Source organism: Falco peregrinus, chromosome 11 (assembly GCF_023634155.1).
Source record: "Falco peregrinus isolate bFalPer1 chromosome 11, bFalPer1.pri, whole genome shotgun sequence".
Taxonomy (NCBI): Eukaryota; Metazoa; Chordata; class Aves; order Falconiformes; family Falconidae; genus Falco; species Falco peregrinus.
Window position 1 is genome coordinate 16,531,133 of NC_073731.1, and position 20,181 is coordinate 16,551,313.

General features: G+C 42.8%; 1 protein-coding gene and 1 long non-coding RNA gene across 3 annotated transcripts in view; both read left to right on the plus strand.

Annotated features, from left to right (window-relative positions):
- Positions 1-6,047, plus strand: part of LOC114012542 (uncharacterized) — a 65,486-nt gene extending 59,439 nt beyond the window's left edge. For both annotated transcript variants that reach the window (XR_008749151.1, XR_003555073.2), the window contains exons 6-7: positions 811-898; positions 3,728-6,047. This is a non-coding gene — a long non-coding RNA (uncharacterized LOC114012542). The remainder of the gene's footprint in view (positions 1-810; positions 899-3,727) is intronic.
- A 352-nt stretch (positions 6,048-6,399) lies between these two features.
- On the plus strand, positions 6,400-19,870 carry CALM2 (calmodulin 2). The gene is made up of 6 exons (XM_005238678.3): positions 6,400-6,556; positions 11,038-11,068; positions 16,239-16,382; positions 16,456-16,562; positions 17,456-17,591; positions 18,974-19,870. Exons 1-6 carry the CDS (start codon positions 6,554-6,556, stop codon positions 19,000-19,002), a joined length of 450 nt encoding a protein of 149 aa, XP_005238735.1. The 5' UTR covers positions 6,400-6,553; the 3' UTR covers positions 19,003-19,870.
- Positions 19,871-20,181: the final 311 nt, after the last annotated feature.

Consider the following 20,181-nt stretch of genomic DNA (forward strand, 5'->3'; position numbering starts at 1 on the left):
GTAGGAAGTGTGCAAAATATTTTGTGACATTTCATTCCCCCCAAAAAAGGTAATGGGAAAGCATCATTACATTGATTTATTTTTCATCATAGAGGTATTTGGCACTATGCCCTGATTTAGGTTGCAGCAGTAACTCTATTATAAGCACTGCTTTGCCTCCTCCGGTAATTTTTTAATAGGAGTTAGCTATTATTCTGTTATTTTTGTTTGCTGATACAGAAAAAATATGTTAGGATGAAAACCCGCCATGCAAAAAGCAACCAAAACTGTCTTCAGACCTGGAAAAGCATATTTTTCTTCTAGCCATCTCTTCCCATCAAAATGGAAAACTGCCAAGTTCTTCCTTGACCACCGTCTTCCCAGATCTCCACATGAGGGAAAGTTTAAACAGTTGCTCGGATGCATTTTGTCAAGTTTATTAATTCCATTATACTCCTCCTTCACTTCATATTTTGTGGGCTTGGCTTCAGGCAAACTGAAACCACTCTATAGCAATGGTAAAGTCTGGTTGGTGAATAAGCATATTTTATATGTGTTTTCCCACTGAAAATGGCAAAATCCTAGCCACTGCACATTTGCAAGTACTTTCTTGCTCGTATTTATCAAACTGAAGAGAGTCTCCATTCAAGACTGAGGTTTATTACCATGTCCACAGACATGCAGGATGCAATTCGAACGGCTTGTGACTCATGCAGTGCAGCTGTAAGTGCCATGGCGATAATAATCGTGTGGCAGTTCCCATGGACGAAGGCTTCTGGTCCATGTGTGGAAGTGCAGGTGACTCTTGAAGACCTTCTCTTTCTCTTATAGCTCATCAAAGGAAAGAAAAAGAAGCCTTTGCAGAATCTGATGTCATTGGAATACATTCTGCAATTTCCTGGACTTTATGCTGCTTCTTGTAAGTGTTCTGTTATTATTGCCAGTCCCTAAAAAACAGGACTGTACTTTACTATAGATGATGGCTGTGGGATTTCTGTTATCTTGGAGCAAATATGGGTTTTATGCTTTCCTTCTTATTAAGGTATTTGAGAAAAAGAAACGCAGAAAAAGCAAGATCTTGCTCATAGTTAGTGTTGAAGGCCACCTATTCTCACACTTTAAGAACATGGTTTAGAAAGGGGATCTTCTACTGCCTCTGCCCAGGTACCTTTTTCTCATCTTTCCAGAATGATATGCTGGTGAGATGAAGACCTAGAGCTATGTTTTCCTCATTGGAGTCCAGAAAATACTGCAGGTTTACGGACAATGTGCCATCAGAAATCAGCATAAAATGGAAGCAGTTGTTTATCAATTTAAAACAACAACAACGGGGGAAAAAAAGGCAGAAGAAAAGAGTGTGAGCCCCACTGGCTTTCTACTCTTAATCCTAGTCTAGAGCCTATGATTAGATATCGCATCTTCCTCCAGCTTCTCTGTTTTATGTGAGTGCACCTATCTACTTTTGTGGGCTCTCCCATGTTGTTTCATTTTAGTGAATGGTCCCAATGCAGTTAAAAGACTCAGCTTTAGGTCACCTGAATCAGCTTTACAACACCGAGCCTTGAGTAGGGGAGCCGTGTAATCCCCACAACAGAGCTCTACATCTGCTAACTGCGAAGCTGAATGGCTTCTTGAGTGGCTCTGGCAGTTTGTGTTGAGCACCACACTGCTAGACCTGCCTTGCTATCCATATCTGAGTTACTTAAATGCTAATTTGGACATGCCCGTATCACTTCCAGCATTGACACAGCTATGTAACATAATATTCTGAAAGCATTTGCAGTCCCTTCTACCTGGGACTCAGACCATGTAGCGCTCTCGTCTGTGCACTTCCTACAGAAACCAAAGGGGTGGGAGGAATCCCCTGTCCTATTGCGTAGGGGAAGAAGTGCCATCCCAGTGAATTATGGGCACTGGATGCAGTCCAGGTGTGAGTGCTTCAGGGATGACACACAAAGGACAGGGCAAAGCTTTCAACACGCAAGCAAAAAGCGCAGCTATTCCCACAACCATGTTTATATTAGAGGCAGTGTCTTCCGACAGTCAACAAACCTCAATTTTTTTTCCTAACCACTGCTGCCATCCAGGTGAGGGAAGGGTAGCTGGATGAGCAGTCACCCCAATTCCTCCCAGTTCTCAGCATTCTGGGTTGTTTGATCAATAGATGCCCTCAGGATACCAGAAATGGAGATGTCTCATTTAGTACCTTAAAATTTTGCACAGCGAAGTTTTTCCTTGCTGAGGGTGGAATGGGCCTTCCAAGTACCTTTGAGTGGCTAAATATTGATTTACACCCTAGTTTTATCCCCATAAAGTTGGAACACCTTTCTCAGGTGGTAGGTTCTCTGTTACAGACAGAACGGTAAAAAATTATACCCATTATGCAAAACCAGCCAAGAACTATTCTCCTTTGGTATGTAGCAGTTAGTTAAATGCTAAGTTTTAGTACTTGATGTAAGTAAAGAACTTTTTTCTTCTTACTGCAGAAACTCACTTAGAAAAATTGCAATTAATTTCTAATTAGGTTGTTCAAATTATTACTATAATCTGCACAGCAATGACATAGCAAAACTTGAGGAGGCAGCTATAGCGTTTTATAGCATTGCACAGTGCTCTGTATACATCAGTCCACACGATCCATTAAAGTATTATTAAAATGATAGAATAAATTGACTTTGCACAATATTCAATATACCACGTACAGTAACTGTGAAAATTGCTGGCATATACAGCTCATCTAACATTGTAACTCAAATTACTTTTCTAATTTGTTGTCCCCATCCTGAAACTGGACTTCTATATGACTGTATTCCTGCGGGGGGGGGGGGGGGGGGGGGGGGGGTTGAAAAAGGAAAAAAAAGCACAGTGCAGAAACATTGACAGATATATTAAATTACATACAAGAGAGAGAAATTATCACGTTAAAAAGTCTGAGTTGGTAGAGCTATACTGGGCCATTGCAACAGAGAAATTACAGTCAATTCCCATTATTGCTCTGTCAGAGGTGTCAGAGTCGCAGCCCGCAGCTGCGGCCGGTCAGTTGATGTATTTCCCTGCCTCTCACCGCACATGCAGGCTGCAGAGAGTGTCAGCTAGGCTGCTGGAAAGCAATTCTGCCTCTGTAGGCTACCGAGAGTGGATCCTGGCCTCAATATACCTGAGGAGCTGTTGTTTTACTTACCTGAGGTTGCTAACAACCTCTTTGCAAGGGGGATGAATTCCCCCCTCTCCCATCAATGTCACTGGGGCGTTTGCTTTAATGCTTAGTAATGCCGCTGTTAAGTGTTGGTGTAATTTCACTGGTAGTGTAATTGCAAGTTAACTTGGTGGCTGATCTCCTCAACAGATGGAAGCAGGGTGGGGGTGGTGATGAAACCCACAGGAAATGGGTGCTGCTGGAGGAAAACGCAGATGGAAAAAAAGGAGACACATAAGAACAGAGAAAGGGGAGAGAAAGAGATCAAGGAACCAGGGGGCTTAAGAAACACACGGCAGAGAAAGGCTGCTCTGAATGACCAGTTCTTCTACCTTCAGAGAAAACTGAACCTAACTAAAAAGAGAATTTGATAAATTACAGATACTCAATACTTTAATGGACGTATACAGAAATAAACAGTATGGTGGTCGGTGGCCAGGTTCTCTGGGACCTGAAATTCTTGCATTCAAGTCCCTGCTCCTCAGCAGACCCTTAAGCCATAATTAAAGAGCCTACATTTTATTTATGCTGTGGGCCTTATGTTTCCTACAGCCTCTGTGCTCCTGAGACCGGCAGTGGCAAACTCCAGGAACAGGACTCGGACAGAACATGCAGTTCTCGGTACAGCCCTTCCATATACTTCTCATCAAATCTCTCAGGACCTGCTTCACAGAAATGTTGACATACCTAACCTCAACCGATTCCTTGAGCCTTGGCACCTGAGTAACCCGCCCATGCGTGAAGCTGGGTGTCACGATGCTTTGCCTCTCTGAGCCACTGTGAAGATAAAGGACAGACGCCAAGGAAAGGGCTCAGTAAACCAGGCCCAGCACCACGCACACGTGAGCATTTCAATGCCAGGGCTTAAGCTAATGTCTCCGCAGGAGATGGTTTTGCTCCACACAGATGCACCAGTGCTCTGCTCTGCTCCAGATCTGGGCGTGCGACATACATGCACCCTGAGCGGTGCTATGCCACTTCTATCCCAAATCTAGAGCAGATGATGAAGTCAAGAACTTGTCTGCAGTGATTCACGCCTCTGGAACTGTAAAGAAGTTGGGAACGTCAGAGCAATCCCTAAAACTGATTCAAAGGGGCACAGGGAGGAGTAAAACTGCTTGAAGCCATCTTGATGCCTCATGAATCCACGTCGAGCATAGTGTGACCATAGGTGGGGATTTGCTCCTATTTCACATCTCAGAGGTATGAGGAGGTGTGCATAACAATAATCTTGGCATTTATTGCTTTCTCTGAAAAGTATTTTGTTCATCTAGGTATATATTACAGAGAGAAGAAATGTTATAAGAGTTTGAAGTGAAAATAGTTTAGATGTGCTTGATTTGTGGACTATAAATACACTTAAGCGTGTATATATATTAGGAAGCCTAAAAAAACTAGTGTATCACAAAACAGTAACTGCAGATTTCAAGGCTGAAGGCCAAATTTAAGTACACCATGTTGTTTTCTGTGTTCCCTATGATCAATCACAAAGTGAGTAGAGAAGCTGAGAGGCACAGGGCTTGATGAAGGGGTCTCTGATTATTGTAAGAAATCAGGCCTTGTTCTGGGTTCCCCCACCCCCCTTTGTTCTGAAGTTTGGTAGACACGAGATTAGTTCTGAAAAGAGAGCAGGCCCTGAGAACTGCAGTCAATATTCAGAGGGAAAAACTCACAGAATTTTTGTTAAAAATTTGTTCATGCCAGTCCCCTCCCAAGCACATCCTATTTATATGGCCTATAAACCAAAAAGGCTGTGAAGACCGGAGACGAATGAAGCCTCTTCAATGTGTGAAGTGAGTGCCGTTGCTCTAGTTTGTGTAATAGCAGTGATAAGTAGATAGGTATAAGTTTAATAAGATATTGTTTAAGTACTGTATAAATATCCACTAAATAATTCTTGCAATAGATATGGAAGTAGGTAATTTTTATTGTAATATGGTAATTTGCATTCAAACTTAGCTCAGAAAACCCAAGACTTGGGCCTCCAAAATTTAGTAACGTATTTATGGCCCCAAAATAAGTGTTGTGCTTTTCAGAGGTGACAGGTAGGCCTGCTTTCACTGAACTCAGCCAGCATTGTGGCTGTTTGTTGAATTATCAGTTGTTTATGCCTTTGAAAATGTATTTGCAAGTTTGAAAATTTTGTCTGGAGTGATGTGCCCAAATGCATCTTAGGGGAAACCCTGGTAAGGCTCGAGATCCTAGCGCTGGATTGCTGGCCACCGGCCTTGCCCTGGCAAGCACGGCACCAGGGCGTACGTGGTCTGTAGCAGGGGAATCTGTTCTTTTAAACAATGCTACCGGCCATAAGGCATCTCTGGTGTGCAGAGCCAGGTGGGAATTGTTCTGGACCGTTCTGGCTGCAGAGCCAGTCTCGTTTAGTAACTGTGGGTGAGGCTTTCCGGAGCACAGTGAGATAAGGCTTGAAACGTTCTGGAGAGGCGCTCCCGGGGATATGCAACTCAGGTGCACCTCGGTGAAGCCCCGGGGTGACGCACCGAGACAGGCCGCTGCCAACGCCGGCCCGCGGCCCCACTTCGAGGCCTGCGGTCCAGGGCCTGCTCCAGCCGGGCCTGCCTGCCTCCCTCCGCGCCCCACCGCGGCCTGTCGGGGGGAGGCCCCGCTGCCCCCGAGCCTCTGCGGCGGCGGCCCTGCCCGCCCAGCACGCCCCGCCGCAGCGCCCGCCGCCCGCAGGCCGCGCGGCCAGCCACCGCCGCAGGCAGCGCAGCAGAACGGGGCAGGGCCCGGCGGCCGGGCAGCGAGCGGAGCGCGGCGGGGCGGGCGGCGGGGCAGGTCAGCGGCGCCCCCCCGGGGCGGGCCGGGCCGGGCCGGGCCTCGCGCACTGCGGGCGGGGGGAGGGGTAACCGCTTCCCAGCCCAGACTGTGCATGTCCAAGTGACGCATTGCAGGTACGAATCCACCAATCAGCGCGCTCCTCCTGGAGTCCCTGCACTCCTCGGCATTTTTTTTTCTAAAATCCCCCTCCGCCCAGAGAAATAGTCCCTCAGCCTGTCTCCTCCGGCACCCCCCATGCCGTTCCACAAGCGCAGCCCCACTCTTTCCCCCATCTCGCCCTTTCCTGCGCCGGGGCCTGGGGGCTCGGGGGCGGAGGAGGGGGCGCGCTCGGGGTGAGGGGGGGGCCTGCCGAGAAGAGCGCGAAGAGCCGGGACTTCTTTCGCAGCTCCGTTCCCCGGCGGGGAAAGGGGAGGGGGGAGGGAGCGGCGCGGAGCGATCCGGGCGGGCTGTGAGGAGGTTTATGAGGCACTGCTGGCGGCCAGGCAGGGCTCAGTGTGAGGCGAGCTGTAGAGCGGTCGGGTTGCTCGTGTGCTCTGTACAGCCGTTAGGTTCTACCACACCCCACAGCCAGGCCGAGCCACCATGGTGAGTCCCTGGGCATGGGGCAGCGATGGGACTTCGCGGGTGCTGGTTTGGTGCTTAATGTGTGGGGCGCGGGGGTGGGGGCGCTTGTGGTTGTGTGCGGGCGGGTGGGTGGTGGGGAGAGGGGCAGATGGTTTGGGTGGTGTGGGGTGAGGGCGCCTGCAGAAGGGCAGGGGTGAAGGCGTCCCTTGCCGCGGCCGGCGGGCTGAGCCCTGCAGCGCGGGCAGGCTGGGGTGGAGGGTCCCTCTCGGAGGCGCCGTCTGCGTAGGAGGAAGTGGCGGTGGACGAATCCCGCCCGGGTCTTTTTCCCGCCCTGGGGCGTTGGTGGGGATTCAAAATTCAAACTGCCACTCGGTTCGAGCGCCATGACGCTTTGTCGGGGCGTGGGGGGGGGGGTGTGGGGGAGCGGCAGATAACGGTTCCTCCTGGGAGGAGACCCGCGTGGGGGGGTGCCGGGAGGGGGGAAGGAGTCTGCCACGATGGCACCAGCTCCACTTTCTTATCGCTTCCTCCCCCCACCCCCCCGGCAAGCCGGCCAGGCCGGCTGAATGGGGCTGGGGAGCCAGCGGCGCGGCAGCGCTGCTGTCAGCGCTTAAGATGTCTGGCTCGCTAGCGAGGTGTGTTGCGCCTGGTAATAATGCAATGCGGAGTCCTGCAGCTTCTGAGCAGCATGATGATGAGGCGCAGGCTGCCTCACTGCACCATCTCCCTCCTTGCTAGACCTGTTGTCAGCTCACGTTGGAGCCGCTCTCCCCTGCCGACTTCATGATAACGCCTTGCTGTCGGTGGCTCTATTGAACAAGGGATTTTGTTTTTTTTAACAGTTTTGGCTTCTCGTTTTGGTCATTGCGATGGACAGTCCTGCATTTTCTTGATCAAGCGCAATTTATTTTTCCTAGCGATACGTTTGTTTAGGATTTTAATCAACTGTCGAAATAGAACACATTTTGTGGAATTGGAGAATGGTTTCAAATTCGGTTAAAAGGATATGAGTTTAGATTTTTTAATTAAAACAAGTGGATACTGAAACACGTACAAAAAGGAATAATTCTGTCGAAAAAGCAATACCAGTGGCCACTTAGTACTATCTCTGCATTGAGAGAAGATATGCAGTATAGTGGAATTGCCTTGCCATTCATTACATGCTTTTAAGGAATCGCATCACTTGAACTCTCCATGTGTAATGTGAACGATGGGTACTTAAAATTAAGGGTTTGGGTTTTTAAAATGTTCTCACTGGGCAAAGAAACTGCCTGAATTTGTTCTTTTACTTGAATTGTGAACCTATACAGCAAACATCTATAAAGGAAAAAAGCAGTGAATGTAGCAGCGAAAGACTCTTACTGCTTTTAGTCATCATCCGTACAGAACCAAAAATGGAGTATCTTCAAGCAAGGTCTATATAAAAATGGGTGTGTCCAGGAGGCACAGTGACACTTTGAATGTGGTTATAGTTCATCCTGACAGACCAGACTGGCTAAACCTGTGAATATATGTAGTCCAATACAGCATATGCTAGATGAAGTAAAATGATTTGCTCCCAAAATCGGCTAACTTTCTGTAAGTGTAATTTTAGCCCTTATACGCTAGCCTGTCTAGTTCTTCAGTTAAGCTTGCCAGAACAGAACTGTCCATTCGGACCTGACACCTGTGAAGTATACCAAAATGCCAGGTTTTGGAGGTGAAGGGTGTTGCCTGTTCTGTGATTTGTTGACTGCTTTCTATTAGGCATCGTTAGTAGCTCTGAGGATCTTCCAAACAGATTACTGCATCGCAGCTACGACTGTAATGAAACACTACCTCTAGAGGCTGCATGTGCCACTGAAACTGCTGCACACGCAACAGCTCCCCTTCTTTCCTAGGAGACTTAGATTCTTTGTCAGGCCCTCAACATAATCTGATGGTGGGGGGATGGGACCTATTGCAGTGAAAATGAAAGTGCTGCAGTATGGATTGGAGAATGCTGTGTCAAAGCTGCGATGGGTTCCCCGGCTCCATCCAAGGTTTTCAGGTGGATCGTGGCCATGGTAAGGGGCATATCAAAGCTTCAGCATGTAATTTAACTGTTTATGAGGTTGGGTTGCATTACTGATGGTGTGCATGCTATCACATGTATGGTGTACGAGTGTCTAGCTTAAATTCAGGACAAAGAAATCCAGAGGGTCCCTCTAGGAAGGCCGCAGTGGCCTGGAACTCTTAGGCATAGATCCGGGCTAATAGCCCCTCCACCTGAGTGGCACAGGAGGGAGTGTTCTGGCAGACTTGGCTGGCTCCGCCTTTTGCTGCTGTTGCGCAGCAGTCCCTGCAGAGCCTAGCACTGCAGAGTACAGATGGTGTTTGTTCAACCTTGCCCCACCTCCTAGCTTATCTTTCAACTGCCGTATACCTGTGGCTTCTAATAAGCCTTGTGCTCTTCTCAAACACTGCACCTCTTACAGGTACTGACAAAACTTAGACAAATTTATGGTTAGTGGTTCTAGGACGCTTTATGTTGCTGGAAGTGTTAGAAAGGAAGGGTTCAGGCACACTTAACAGCTTAAACACTGCTTAATGTCATGTGTTTTATATAAAACTGTTTATATAAACCAGTATGTGACTCAACTTGGTAACCCGTAAGTATTGACCTAAATAAAACTGGGTTCTTGCTACTTAAACCTGATCTACAGTTTTCTGTGGATATAAATATCCTACAGAAATGTAGCACATAGTTCTCTTCACTCAAGCAATAAAAATGTAAATAGCATGCAAAGGTATGAGTCTGTCTCTGTTAATGATACGCTCCAGACAAGCAAAAATATGTTAGATTTCTTTTAAATGACTAGCAGAATGCTTCCATCTCGGAGTCTAATGTTGGTTGAATTAGTGATGTGCTCAGCAGTGCTGCTGCCACTGTAGACAGTTTTATTATTATTTTAAACAAAAAGTTGAACCTGGATGGTTCAGCTGCTGAAATTGGAACAAGTGGAGTTGAGCTGCAAATACCCATTGGCTGCTCTTTCTAGAAGATGCTCAGTGGTGTGATCTTGATTTTTAAGAGTAGGTGAGCCACAGGCAGTCTGAAGAATTGCTGGTTATGGCTTTGTCTTGGGCTGTTGCTGTATTGTATCCATATGTGTTTTTGTAAGCAGTGTAGCTCTTGTATGGCTACTTAAGGAGCTAACTTCATTCCTGTTGCAGGAAGAATATCCAAAGCTGGTAATATCTAAGTTTGTATGCAATATAGGAATCTAATTAAAATTGAAATTAAAGTAAAAATTGACAGGTGGTGTATATATTTTTCTAAGTTACATTGGCAGATGGCTGATGTGTAGAGATATTTGTGGGCACAGCTAATGACTGAAAATACTTCAAACTTAATATTGCAGTAATTATAAAAAGGTTGTTGCTGAAATGGTTGTGATAGGAACAACACTAAAAAAGTGGCATTGAACTTAAGACAGTGAATGTATCTTTTATGTATTTTAAGGTGGGGGTTTTTTGACTCTTGGGTAGAGTACTGTGGGGTAAAGAGCTCAGGGAGCTTCCTTGAAGGAATTGCATGCCCTTTTTACTGCAACTCAATTTAAGCTATCCATAATTTGTTTCTGAAGAAGCAGCTGATTTGGAAAACCTAGGGAAGGTATTTCTACAGTCCTCAAATACCTTTGTGCTCTTTCAAGAGTGAAGTTCACTTTGGGTTTGGCCTTGAAGATAGGGGGGGTTTATTGCTGTCAAATACAGTTGATTCAAAACTGTTCAGTGATAAAGCAAAATGAGGTATAAACTGGGGCTTATCAAACTGATACAGAAACTGTCTTACTACTGAACTTTTCTTTAGTGGCCCTGTAAACTCTTATGGTACCTGAGTCTGTATATAATGCTCTGAAAAAAAGTCTAGACAGCCATATGACACATGCATTAAAATTATCAGTTTTGTCTGAAGCCGCTAGTACTGATTATATGGACTCTTGACTTTTATGACCAGGTCTTGGGCATGAAGCTTCATGTTAGTCAAAGGATGATTTAATTCTAGAGTATATTCTTCTAATTATGGCATTGTAACTTAGCAGAAGAGAATAGTCTGCCATAAAATTGGTATTTGGGTGTTACTGCTACCTTACTTAGACATAAGGTGTTTAGTGGTAAAGCTGAGGCTAGTTTACCAAAGTATTACTGCTAGTAGTCTGCTGTGTTAATGAGTTTTTAATCAGTCTAGAGGTACCAGTGTGCCTTGAGTTTGCTAGTGTTACTTGGGCAATTGATTGATGCACATGGTAGTCTGGGTGTACTGTATATTGCAGGCTCAGGAAATGCAAACAGGCTGCCAGGCTTACTTAGCAAGCAATCCTGATGGCTTTTGAGCTGTGTTAGTTAGGACTATTTCAGAATGCTACAGATTTAAGTCCTGAAGAGCAGCTGCCGTATTCAGAGGCCTCTACAAGTCTGTGTCTTAATTTTGCCTTGATGTTTATCTACAACTATAATGATACTGTCTTTTATTGCAGGCTGATCAACTGACAGAAGAGCAGATTGCAGGTGAGGCTTTTACATGCTGTGTTGCTACTCCTATTTGACCTGGCACATCTCTTAATCCACTGACATTGAGTTACACAAGATATTTAGCTTTCTTAGACACTAAAAAAGTATTGTAGAATGTTTTAATTTGTCACCTAAGTTTTAAAGGCTCATGTACTATAAAAGCACCATGGACACAGTGAATTTTTGTCCTCTAGAATAGTTAGACAATCCTCATAGATAGCTTTATGAGCTGGTACACTTGGGACCCTTTCTTTTTCTCTCATGACTACAGAATTGTTCTGAGTGCAAACTGAAGGGTGGTGGGAGGGGGCAAATCTCTAAAGTTGGAATCTGGAGTGCTTTTCTAGCAGAAGGAAAAAAAAAAACAAATTACTTCGAGGTCTCCTGTCAGTGGAGATGTTTCAGAGTGTGGCTGTTCTTGACAGCAGAGACTGGCTTCATGAAGGCAACTCCTGATACTCCATATTTGGAACTGCATTGTGTACTTGGACAGAAGTGTTCTGTGCACTGTTCTGATGGTCTGGTGCTTGCTCTGAAATGCTTGAATAAATATTATTTAGTTGGACCCCTAACAATGGCTTCTATGCACTAGCAACTGTCTACTAGTGACTGAAATCTCTGGTTATCATGTCTCCTACTCATGTAGGTTGCACAAACTAATATCTGTCACTGCCCTCTGTAGACTGATTTCAATTTCAATAATTGATGTAACTTAAAGCTGGTAATGCAGAACTCAGCCGTGCCATGGACATTAAAAAACTTGAGGAGTTTTGATCTGACAAATGTATAGTGTTAATACTAGAAAGTCAGTGTGTGTGTGTAATGGCCATGTGAAGTTATTTTAGAGGGTGTTAGGGTTCTGCTAATCTAATAGTACCAGGTCAAGCATACAAATAAGTCTCTAAGAGGTATTGCTGTTTAACTATAGTGTAGCTCTTGAAGATGCTGTATTAAACAGAAGATTCATAATGAGCCAGTTTGTTTTTACCGTAATTGCCAAATTTGAAGTGTAAGAACATTCTTCTGTAGCTTTTAGACTTCAGAAGCTTGCTTTATTTAACTCATAGGAGACTAATTATGGTTTTGTGGAAAGTCCTTAGTCTATTTACTTGTTGCCATGGTACTGTCTTACGAGTAGGCACAAGCCAAATCTAGTTCAACTTGAGATTTTTCTGGAAGTGGCCTACATATCTTGAGGGTTTTGTGATCAGTTTAGTTGGAGCAGGCTTTATCGGTTGTCACTGCTGTCTTTCAATAATGGTTCATTGTTGGCAGTTCTTAACTGTAGAAGCTTTATATTCCATAATCAGCTACATCAACTACTAAACAGGAAGCTTATTAACACTACCTTGGGATTAGTGCAAATGTTAGCTATTCAGTAACAATAGTATAGCTCTTAGAGCCGGAAGTGAGTATTAATAAGCTTGTCATACTGAAATAGAGGGTCTTCGTCTGTGTGGAAGGAGTAAAAGTATAACTTCAGTACCCAGTGTAAAACTACGTGCCACTTTCAGTTCTGCAGTGGTGTTTCATGAAGCAAATGTATTTGCAAGTAAATGATAAATCTCTGATGTGAAGACATAAGCCCACTGCTGCTCTCTTGGAAAACCATCCCTAGTATGGCTTAGGAAAGGTTGCAGCCAACTAAGCGGCCTGCTTAGTTTTGCTGTCAAAGGCCAGTGTCTTGCATGGGAAGAATGTTACAGGTACAGTTCACATGTTTTACGAAGGCTGTGTGGTTTTAAAGGCTTGGCCCCCCTACTCTTCCATTTCACCTTACCTGAAGATAGACCTAGCTTTTGATTTGAAGGCAGGCTTAAGAAAATGGTGCTGCAATGTAGAGACACTGTTGTCTTAAATAGAAGGCCGAAGTAAAAGAGCAGTTTCTCCTGGGCTGAAAACAAATCTTCCACTTCTGCTGTGAAGCACCAGAATACAGTTGTTAGAAAATAAGAACACCTGGAATCTATGGAACTCATTGGTCATACGGGAGTGAAGCTTCTCAACATAGTGGGGATGAAAGAATTCCCAGGTTTTGCTTATATGAAAGACTGATGATTTTTTTTTTGAAAACGGCATAGGTACAGATTGCGAATGCATGTGAATGCTAGTTGCAGCTTCACTCAGTAAGAACTGAAGTTGCCAAATCAAATGGGTTTCCATTTAGTTAAGTGTTGTGTTAACAAGAGGTATATAGGTCAGGACCACTTGATGTGGGTGGTCAGGGAAGAAAAAAAGTCTAAAGATGCTATTGCCCCAAAGCAACTAGTCTAGCAAGCTATACATCCTTCATTAGACCTCATAGACATCTAAACTCTGAACAAGTAGGCCTATGTATGGTGTTCATTGTGCCTTGTTCCTTTAGTGTGCCCTGGTTCTCTGTTGGGGATTTGACCACATGAGTTATTTAGAAATTATTTCATAGTAGAAATAGCTGTGTTTAAGTGTTGTGCTCCTGGTAGCTGTGAAGAGAACAATTGACATTCTGCTATAAAAGTTCCAGGCATAGCTGGCTAAAATGCATGAGTGGGAGTGATAGGTTCAGTGAACCGGAACTACTGGGTCACTGAAGACTGCCACTTCATCTGGAAAGGTGATGTGATGCAGAGTTGCCTCAGAAGCTACTGTTAGAATGTTGTGAGCTAGGGTGTTAGAGTTCACATTCTGTTGGACTACCTTTCTTTGGGGCCTGGAGGTAGTCTTTTGATGCAGTGTGTTTTTCAGAAGGAAGGAAAGGCTGAGACATTGTAGGCTGGCCTGAAGACTACTAGTTCTGCTGGCACTGTCCTCCGGTTTCTCAAAGGCTAGCCTTATGTAGAATGCCAGAGAATTTTAATGTGCAGCTTGATACGGAGGAGTGTTGAATAGAGGGAAGATTTGCTTTACATGCTACATGGGGTCAAAGGTGTTTAAGTGTGGGAGGTGTGTATTTATAATCTGAATGTTGCAGGAAGGCAGAATTGAGTTGCTCACAGCAGTATTTCATAGCTACCTTCCCTGGCCATTGCCACAAATGTATGCTACGTGGGTTTTGTTCTAGTCTGAACTGTATCTGCATAGGTTGTGATTCCTTAGTTCTAATTACTGAAGGTGATTGAAGAGGTGTATTTATCATACTCTAACGATTCAGCATTTCAAACAGGAATATGTTCCTCATTCTTGATGCACTTTCTTGAAGTTTACAATTTATAGCAGGTTATTTCTTAGTCTGCAGCATCTTTGATTAAAAGAAGGGTAAAGAGTTGTCCATCGAGTAGTTAATTTTGGGTGTTCAGAATATACCACTGAATGGCCTGTGTGTCTTACGAGTTTTGTGTAAAAAAAAAAAAAGTACTACATTTTCTAGACAGGGTCATTGCAGTACTGGGAAGTTTGCTTCACATTTGGGTTAGTAATAGTTGACCTTCAAGCCAAGGATGAACTGGTTAATGGCTAAACATTTTGAATAACACTTAAGTGCCTGACTCTTTACCAGACTCTTGACGAAGACTCAGTTTTGCCCTTTTGAGGTCCTTCTGTGATGGACTATGAACTTTTCTACTAGGCTTGACCCAAAAGCCTGTTCTTCCCTGTTGTAAAACTTTACTCTTAATAAAGTCCAAACTTACTGAAACCCCCTGAAGACCATTTGGAAATTGCTGTAGGTTCAGGTTATAGCTTCCTGTTTGGGTAGGCCCACTTCTACTTTGATTATACAACACTGGCTTGAAACTTTTTTCTGGTCCTGTGGTAGCCTTGCTCTGACTTATGTGCTAAACAGTGAGAGTTTGCTTTTGGAACACTTCAAACTGTTAGATGAAGAGTGGTTTTTTTCCTGGATGGGACTCAACTGTGGCTCTGGTGGTGTAGCTGCATTCATGAACTATGAAAAGCCTATTTTTGTAGTTGCATTTTTAACACTTGACAGCTTGTACTCACCTCGAGTGTTTCAGATTACAAAACGGATGAAAGAAGACTTTAATCAGTTAATGTTAAAACACAACTTTTACTGTAACTAATTCTGGTCTGGGAAACCCACCATCTGGAAAGCTAGTTGCTTGGAAATACTGAAAAATTAATTCTTGGAAGTAGTTCTGATGCAGAAGTACCCGTGAGCTAATGAGTTCTCTGAAGGCATGATCTCAGGTGCCTTGAAAGCTGTGAAAAGATCTGAGCTATACAGGGAATAGATAAGGGTTTTTGCATGTTTAACTATAACTTGTGTATGAGCTACTACATACAGTCCAGTGAGCTAGTTTAAGGTCTGTGGGCAAAGACAAACAGATGGCATGGATTAAAACCAACTCCATTTTTGGACTGGACAATTAAACATGTTATGCTTGTATTAATATTGCTGGCTACAATACAGCCATTGTAGGGGATTAAGAGGTAGCATTGAAACACAGTTAAGCAGCCTTAGAACTGTTTTTGACTAGTTCGATGAAGCCCACTTCAGGATACAGTAGCACTGAAGCAATTTTCTAAGCAGCTTTTCAGAAATTAAGACTGCAGTGACTTCCCTCCTTGAACAACTGACTGGAGTTGTGTATATATGTAGACAAACTGCAAAGTCCAATGGGAGAGACCTGGGAGAGGTTCCTCTTTAGCTAGATATGGCCAGTTAAGAGCTATGGTACTGCAGCTTCACATAGCATAAACTGTTCAGACTTGTGTGTCCAGCGGAAGTGGTTTATAATGAGAAACTATTTTTAGTTTGGTCTGATTATACGTTTTTTCACTGACTAGTCTCCTTTGTTAGTAATAGAAGCACTGTTAAGCTGTAGCATTTGTTGTACTTTGAGTACTGTTTTTTGGCTTTCTCAAAGTAATACTATTTTCTCATGAGGTAAACTAATTCCTACTAAGGGAGTGGATTATTCTAGTTGCCAATAGCTGTCCCTTTCAGCTCTGTATTAGGGACTCTTCCCTGAGTACTTTTGAAATTGTTGACCTTCCATCTTACTTGGGTCAAAATGTGGTTGCTTGGTAGACTGGTGGGTGGTTTTCTGGATGCTGGTACTTCTGTATTGGCATTACAATTATAGCAGACTGAGCAGTATACCAAAATTTGTCTTGAGAATTAAGTTTTATAACTTAAAACAATAAACAGCAGTGGGTTCTCATATGATTGGCCAAACTTTAACATTTTAAACCTGAAGGGATTAACTCTATTTTTGTTGTTGTGCAGAATTCAAAGAAGCTTTTTCACTATTTGATAAGGATGGTGATGGTACTATAACCACAAAGGAGTTGGGGACAGTGATGAGATCGCTTGGTCAAAACCCCACAGAAGCAGAGCTACAGGATATGATCAATGAAGTAGATGCTGATGGTAAGATTTTGTTAATAAGTAATATAATGAAGTGCCTAACAACTGTTTTTCTAACAAAGTAATTATCTTGCAGGCAATGGCACAATTGACTTTCCAGAGTTTCTGACAATGATGGCAAGAAAAATGAAAGATACAGATAGTGAAGAAGAAATTAGAGAAGCGTTCCGTGTGTTTGACAAGGTACCAAAATGTTTACCTTAACAAATACTTCTGTTGTGAAAAATCGGTCTGACTTCTAATGAGCTTCTTCACTGAACTGAGGGGTATCTGCAGTACTGTAATCTAGAACTTCTAGGTTAACTAGTCACCCTGAAGTTCAGTCTACTGTGGTACTGTACCTGGAAGTCAAATCAATGTGATAGATAGTACTACCTACCACTTGCTATGATACCAAAATAAAAATTTGTACAAGTCTGGCAGGGAAATTGTTTAAATATTTAAAATGCTACTCATAAATCTTTCACTAAGTCTTTACTAAATAAATTGCTAGATGAGACTGAAGTTACTCAGCTTCTGAAGTAAGATGCACTTTTAAACAGAAAATAAATGTCTTGGCGTGTGGGGAAGAAAAAAGTCAGTCTGGAGTTCATATACACTAGTACTTGGATATCCAGTGTCCCAGGTAGGATGAAGTATGTGAAGGTAGTCTCCGAAGGCCTTGTGGCTTTGTGCTGGACTCACATGAAACAGGTGAATAAGATAAGTAGCTTCTGTTCTGGTCAAGAAATAGACACTTGAACCAGGCAGTCACATGATTGAATGGACATCTGTGATGCAAAAAGATTGCAAAAGGTGCAGATTGGTCTGTCCTGAGACATTTTTAATCACTGACAAACCTAGTAGACTGCACTGAGTAAGTTGTTTTTTAAAATGTCTTCTTAACACTAAGATCCTGGACAATACTGAAGATATGCTTAGAACTCTCATTTTCCTTGTGCAAGTGCTAGTAGTTTTAGTAAATATTTTACATAGAAACTGTGTTAACTTCTTAATGTTCACCTTGCTCCGTACTATTAAGCTAAGTCGCTAGGGCTTCGACAAGTCTATTCCAGTCTTTCTTTTTCCCCTCACAGGATGGTAATGGTTACATTAGTGCTGCAGAACTCCGTCATGTGATGACAAATCTTGGGGAGAAGCTAACAGATGAAGAAGTTGATGAAATGATTAGGGAAGCAGACATTGATGGTGATGGTCAAGTAAACTATGAAGGTAAGGAGTTGGTAACAGACTGTTTTTGTGTAGCACTTTCCGTGCTGGTAGCCACACAGAGTTGAGGTGAGATTTGGTCAACAGTTATTGTCCCTTTAAGCTAACGTCTTCCAGTATGTACATTGTGTACCTCTAAATAGGTGAATGTGCTGTTGCTACCTTTGTGCCAAAGGCAAAAAATTACTGTTAAACTGTGCAGTGTAATAATAACTTTCTGAATGTAATGATGTCTAATGACCATTAGAATAAGGAAGCTGGCAGAGATGTTCACATACTGTTCTGTCTTGATCTGACTGTAGCAAGTCACTCATTTCCTATTAATGCTTTTTAAATTACTAATTAAAGGGGGAAAGCCTCTAAAATATGCAGGAATTTCAAGACCTTTAGACTTCTTAAATTTCACACAAGTCAGCTGCAGCAGTAGCTTATTTTTATTTCCTTCTTCCTGGCATGGAAACTTCAATGGAGTCATGCAAGCAGGAGTTCTGTTAGACAACTGCTTGCAGCTCAGAAGCACTAAGCTTGTTTTTATTTTAACTTTCTGAGCACCTTACCTGAAAATACCCTAGCTCTTCTCTATAATACCCTTACTGTTGGAGGTGTAGGTGTGGCTTCCCTTTAAGGCCTTCTTGGTTGTGGCCTCAGGATGAGCAATTGTGAGTGAAAAGGCATTTTTATGAACAAGGCTGCTTCTCTGTAACCATACTTATGAATAAACTGTTTAGAAGCTGGCACTAGAGAGGGTAGGCATCCCTCTTGTTTCCGCTTGTTCTCTTGAAACTTGAGCAACTAAACTAGTTAACTCTTTTTGAAGTTTCTTCTTGCTATGGTACCTGAAACTATGGCTCAGCAAGATAAGTGAAGGAACCCTGTTGTGTGGGATCTAACTTCCAATGTATGTGACTAAGCAATGATTCAGTTGCTTAAAGCTGGTCAGCCAAAATAGTAAGACTTGGGCTATTCTGCTTTGGAAGAAAAAATCATCAAACCAATACAGTGTCTTGCTTGTATACCTTTATTTAACTGATCTTTACTTCAACACAATTTCTACTGATTCTAAGTCATTCTTAAATATCTTGTCCCTATCTGTAAGTCAGTAGGCATGAGGATTCTGTAATGTTTTCTTTTGGAATAAAGGCTATTCTGAAATTCACTGAGGGACCAGTTTTTTAGTAAAAGAGGCCTTTTGCCTTTAAAACTATGGAGGTTTTTAGGTGTGATTGGTGGAAAAGGGGACTGTCTTGAAGATGCTTTTTTGAATGCAGCTGAAAACATAGTTTTGAAACGGTGTTCAGCACTAGTAAGACAGGTCACTTCTCAGATCTTGCAATTTAGATTTTTTTTTCTCTGAATAACTCTTATGCAACTCTTTCCTTTTACAGAGTTTGTACAAATGATGACAGCGAAGTGAAGACGTTGTACAGAATGTGTTAAATTTCTTGTACAAAATTGTTTATTTGCCTTTTCTCTGTTTGTAACTTATCTGTAAAAGGTTTTTCCCTTACTGTCAAAAGAATATGCATGTATAGTAATTAGAAGGCCATTCCTCCATGTTTTTCTCCTTTATCTTACTGTCATTGTTCTGATTTTTGGAAAATTGATCTAAGTAACAAATGTTGCATGTGGCTTACTCTGGATATTTAAGCCCTTCTGCACATCTAAAGTTAGATGAGTTGGTTAACTGAGGGAACATCTGGGTTGTCTGTTTTTAAAAAAGTAGCTTTCTTTAGGAGACTTAGGTATGACTAGTGTAACAAGTTACATAAAGTAAGTTAGGGTTTACCATGCATTAGCAATTCCTTAAAGTGACATGCTGGCTCTAGTTCTCCAGTACATAAAGGTGTTTATTCCACTTTCTGTGATGGAGGATGAAGACTCTTGCAGCTAACTGCAGGATAAAACCATGTGAATAGTATATATACATGTAGCTAATGCACTGTAAAAAAATCATTCTCCTAGCTTACTTCACAGTAACTTGTTTGTGGCCATACCTGTAACATGTTGTTGAAATGTGGAGTCTTAACGTTGTGGACGATTGACAGTCAACAATATGAAACTTAAGTTGCACTAATGCAAAACGGGTGATTTATCCAGGTACTCGTACACAAGTTTTTTTTGTACTGCTGGTCCTGTACCAGAAAACATTTTTCTCCTCTTGTTACTATGCTTTTTAAACTTTGTTTAGCCACTTATTTTCAAAAGAATCTGCTTATGGCACGATTTGCCTCAAATCCATTCCAAGTTGTATATTTGTTTTCCAATAAAAAAATTACAATTTACCCATACTGTTTCAATGTATCCTTGAATTATTTACAGGAATTGTTCAATACAGTTGCTGCTCTATGTGTTTCAGTATGTAGCAGTTTGGTTTGCTTATGCAATGGATTGGCTGTCTTAAAATGGCTTGGAAGGTGAAAACTTAGTCCTTAAACTCTGGCCCTTAATAGTATTGTTGACTTGAAGAAGCTTTCTTACTAGTAGTTTAAAATGTATTTTACAGTCTTGTGTGGAGCTTGGTGCTTCAATAAACTTACCGTAGTGACTGGCTATGCCCACTATCTGTAGACATTGTGAACTGGATGTTGACCTA

Coding starts and splice junctions, on each gene's coding strand:
- CALM2 (XM_005238678.3), top strand. Junction 11,069..16,238: donor GACAGAAGAGCAGATTGCAG/GTGAGGCTTTTA, acceptor GTTGTTGTGCAG/AATTCAAAGAAGCTTTTTCA. Junction 16,563..17,455: donor CGTTCCGTGTGTTTGACAAG/GTACCAAAATGT, acceptor TTCCCCTCACAG/GATGGTAATGGTTACATTAG.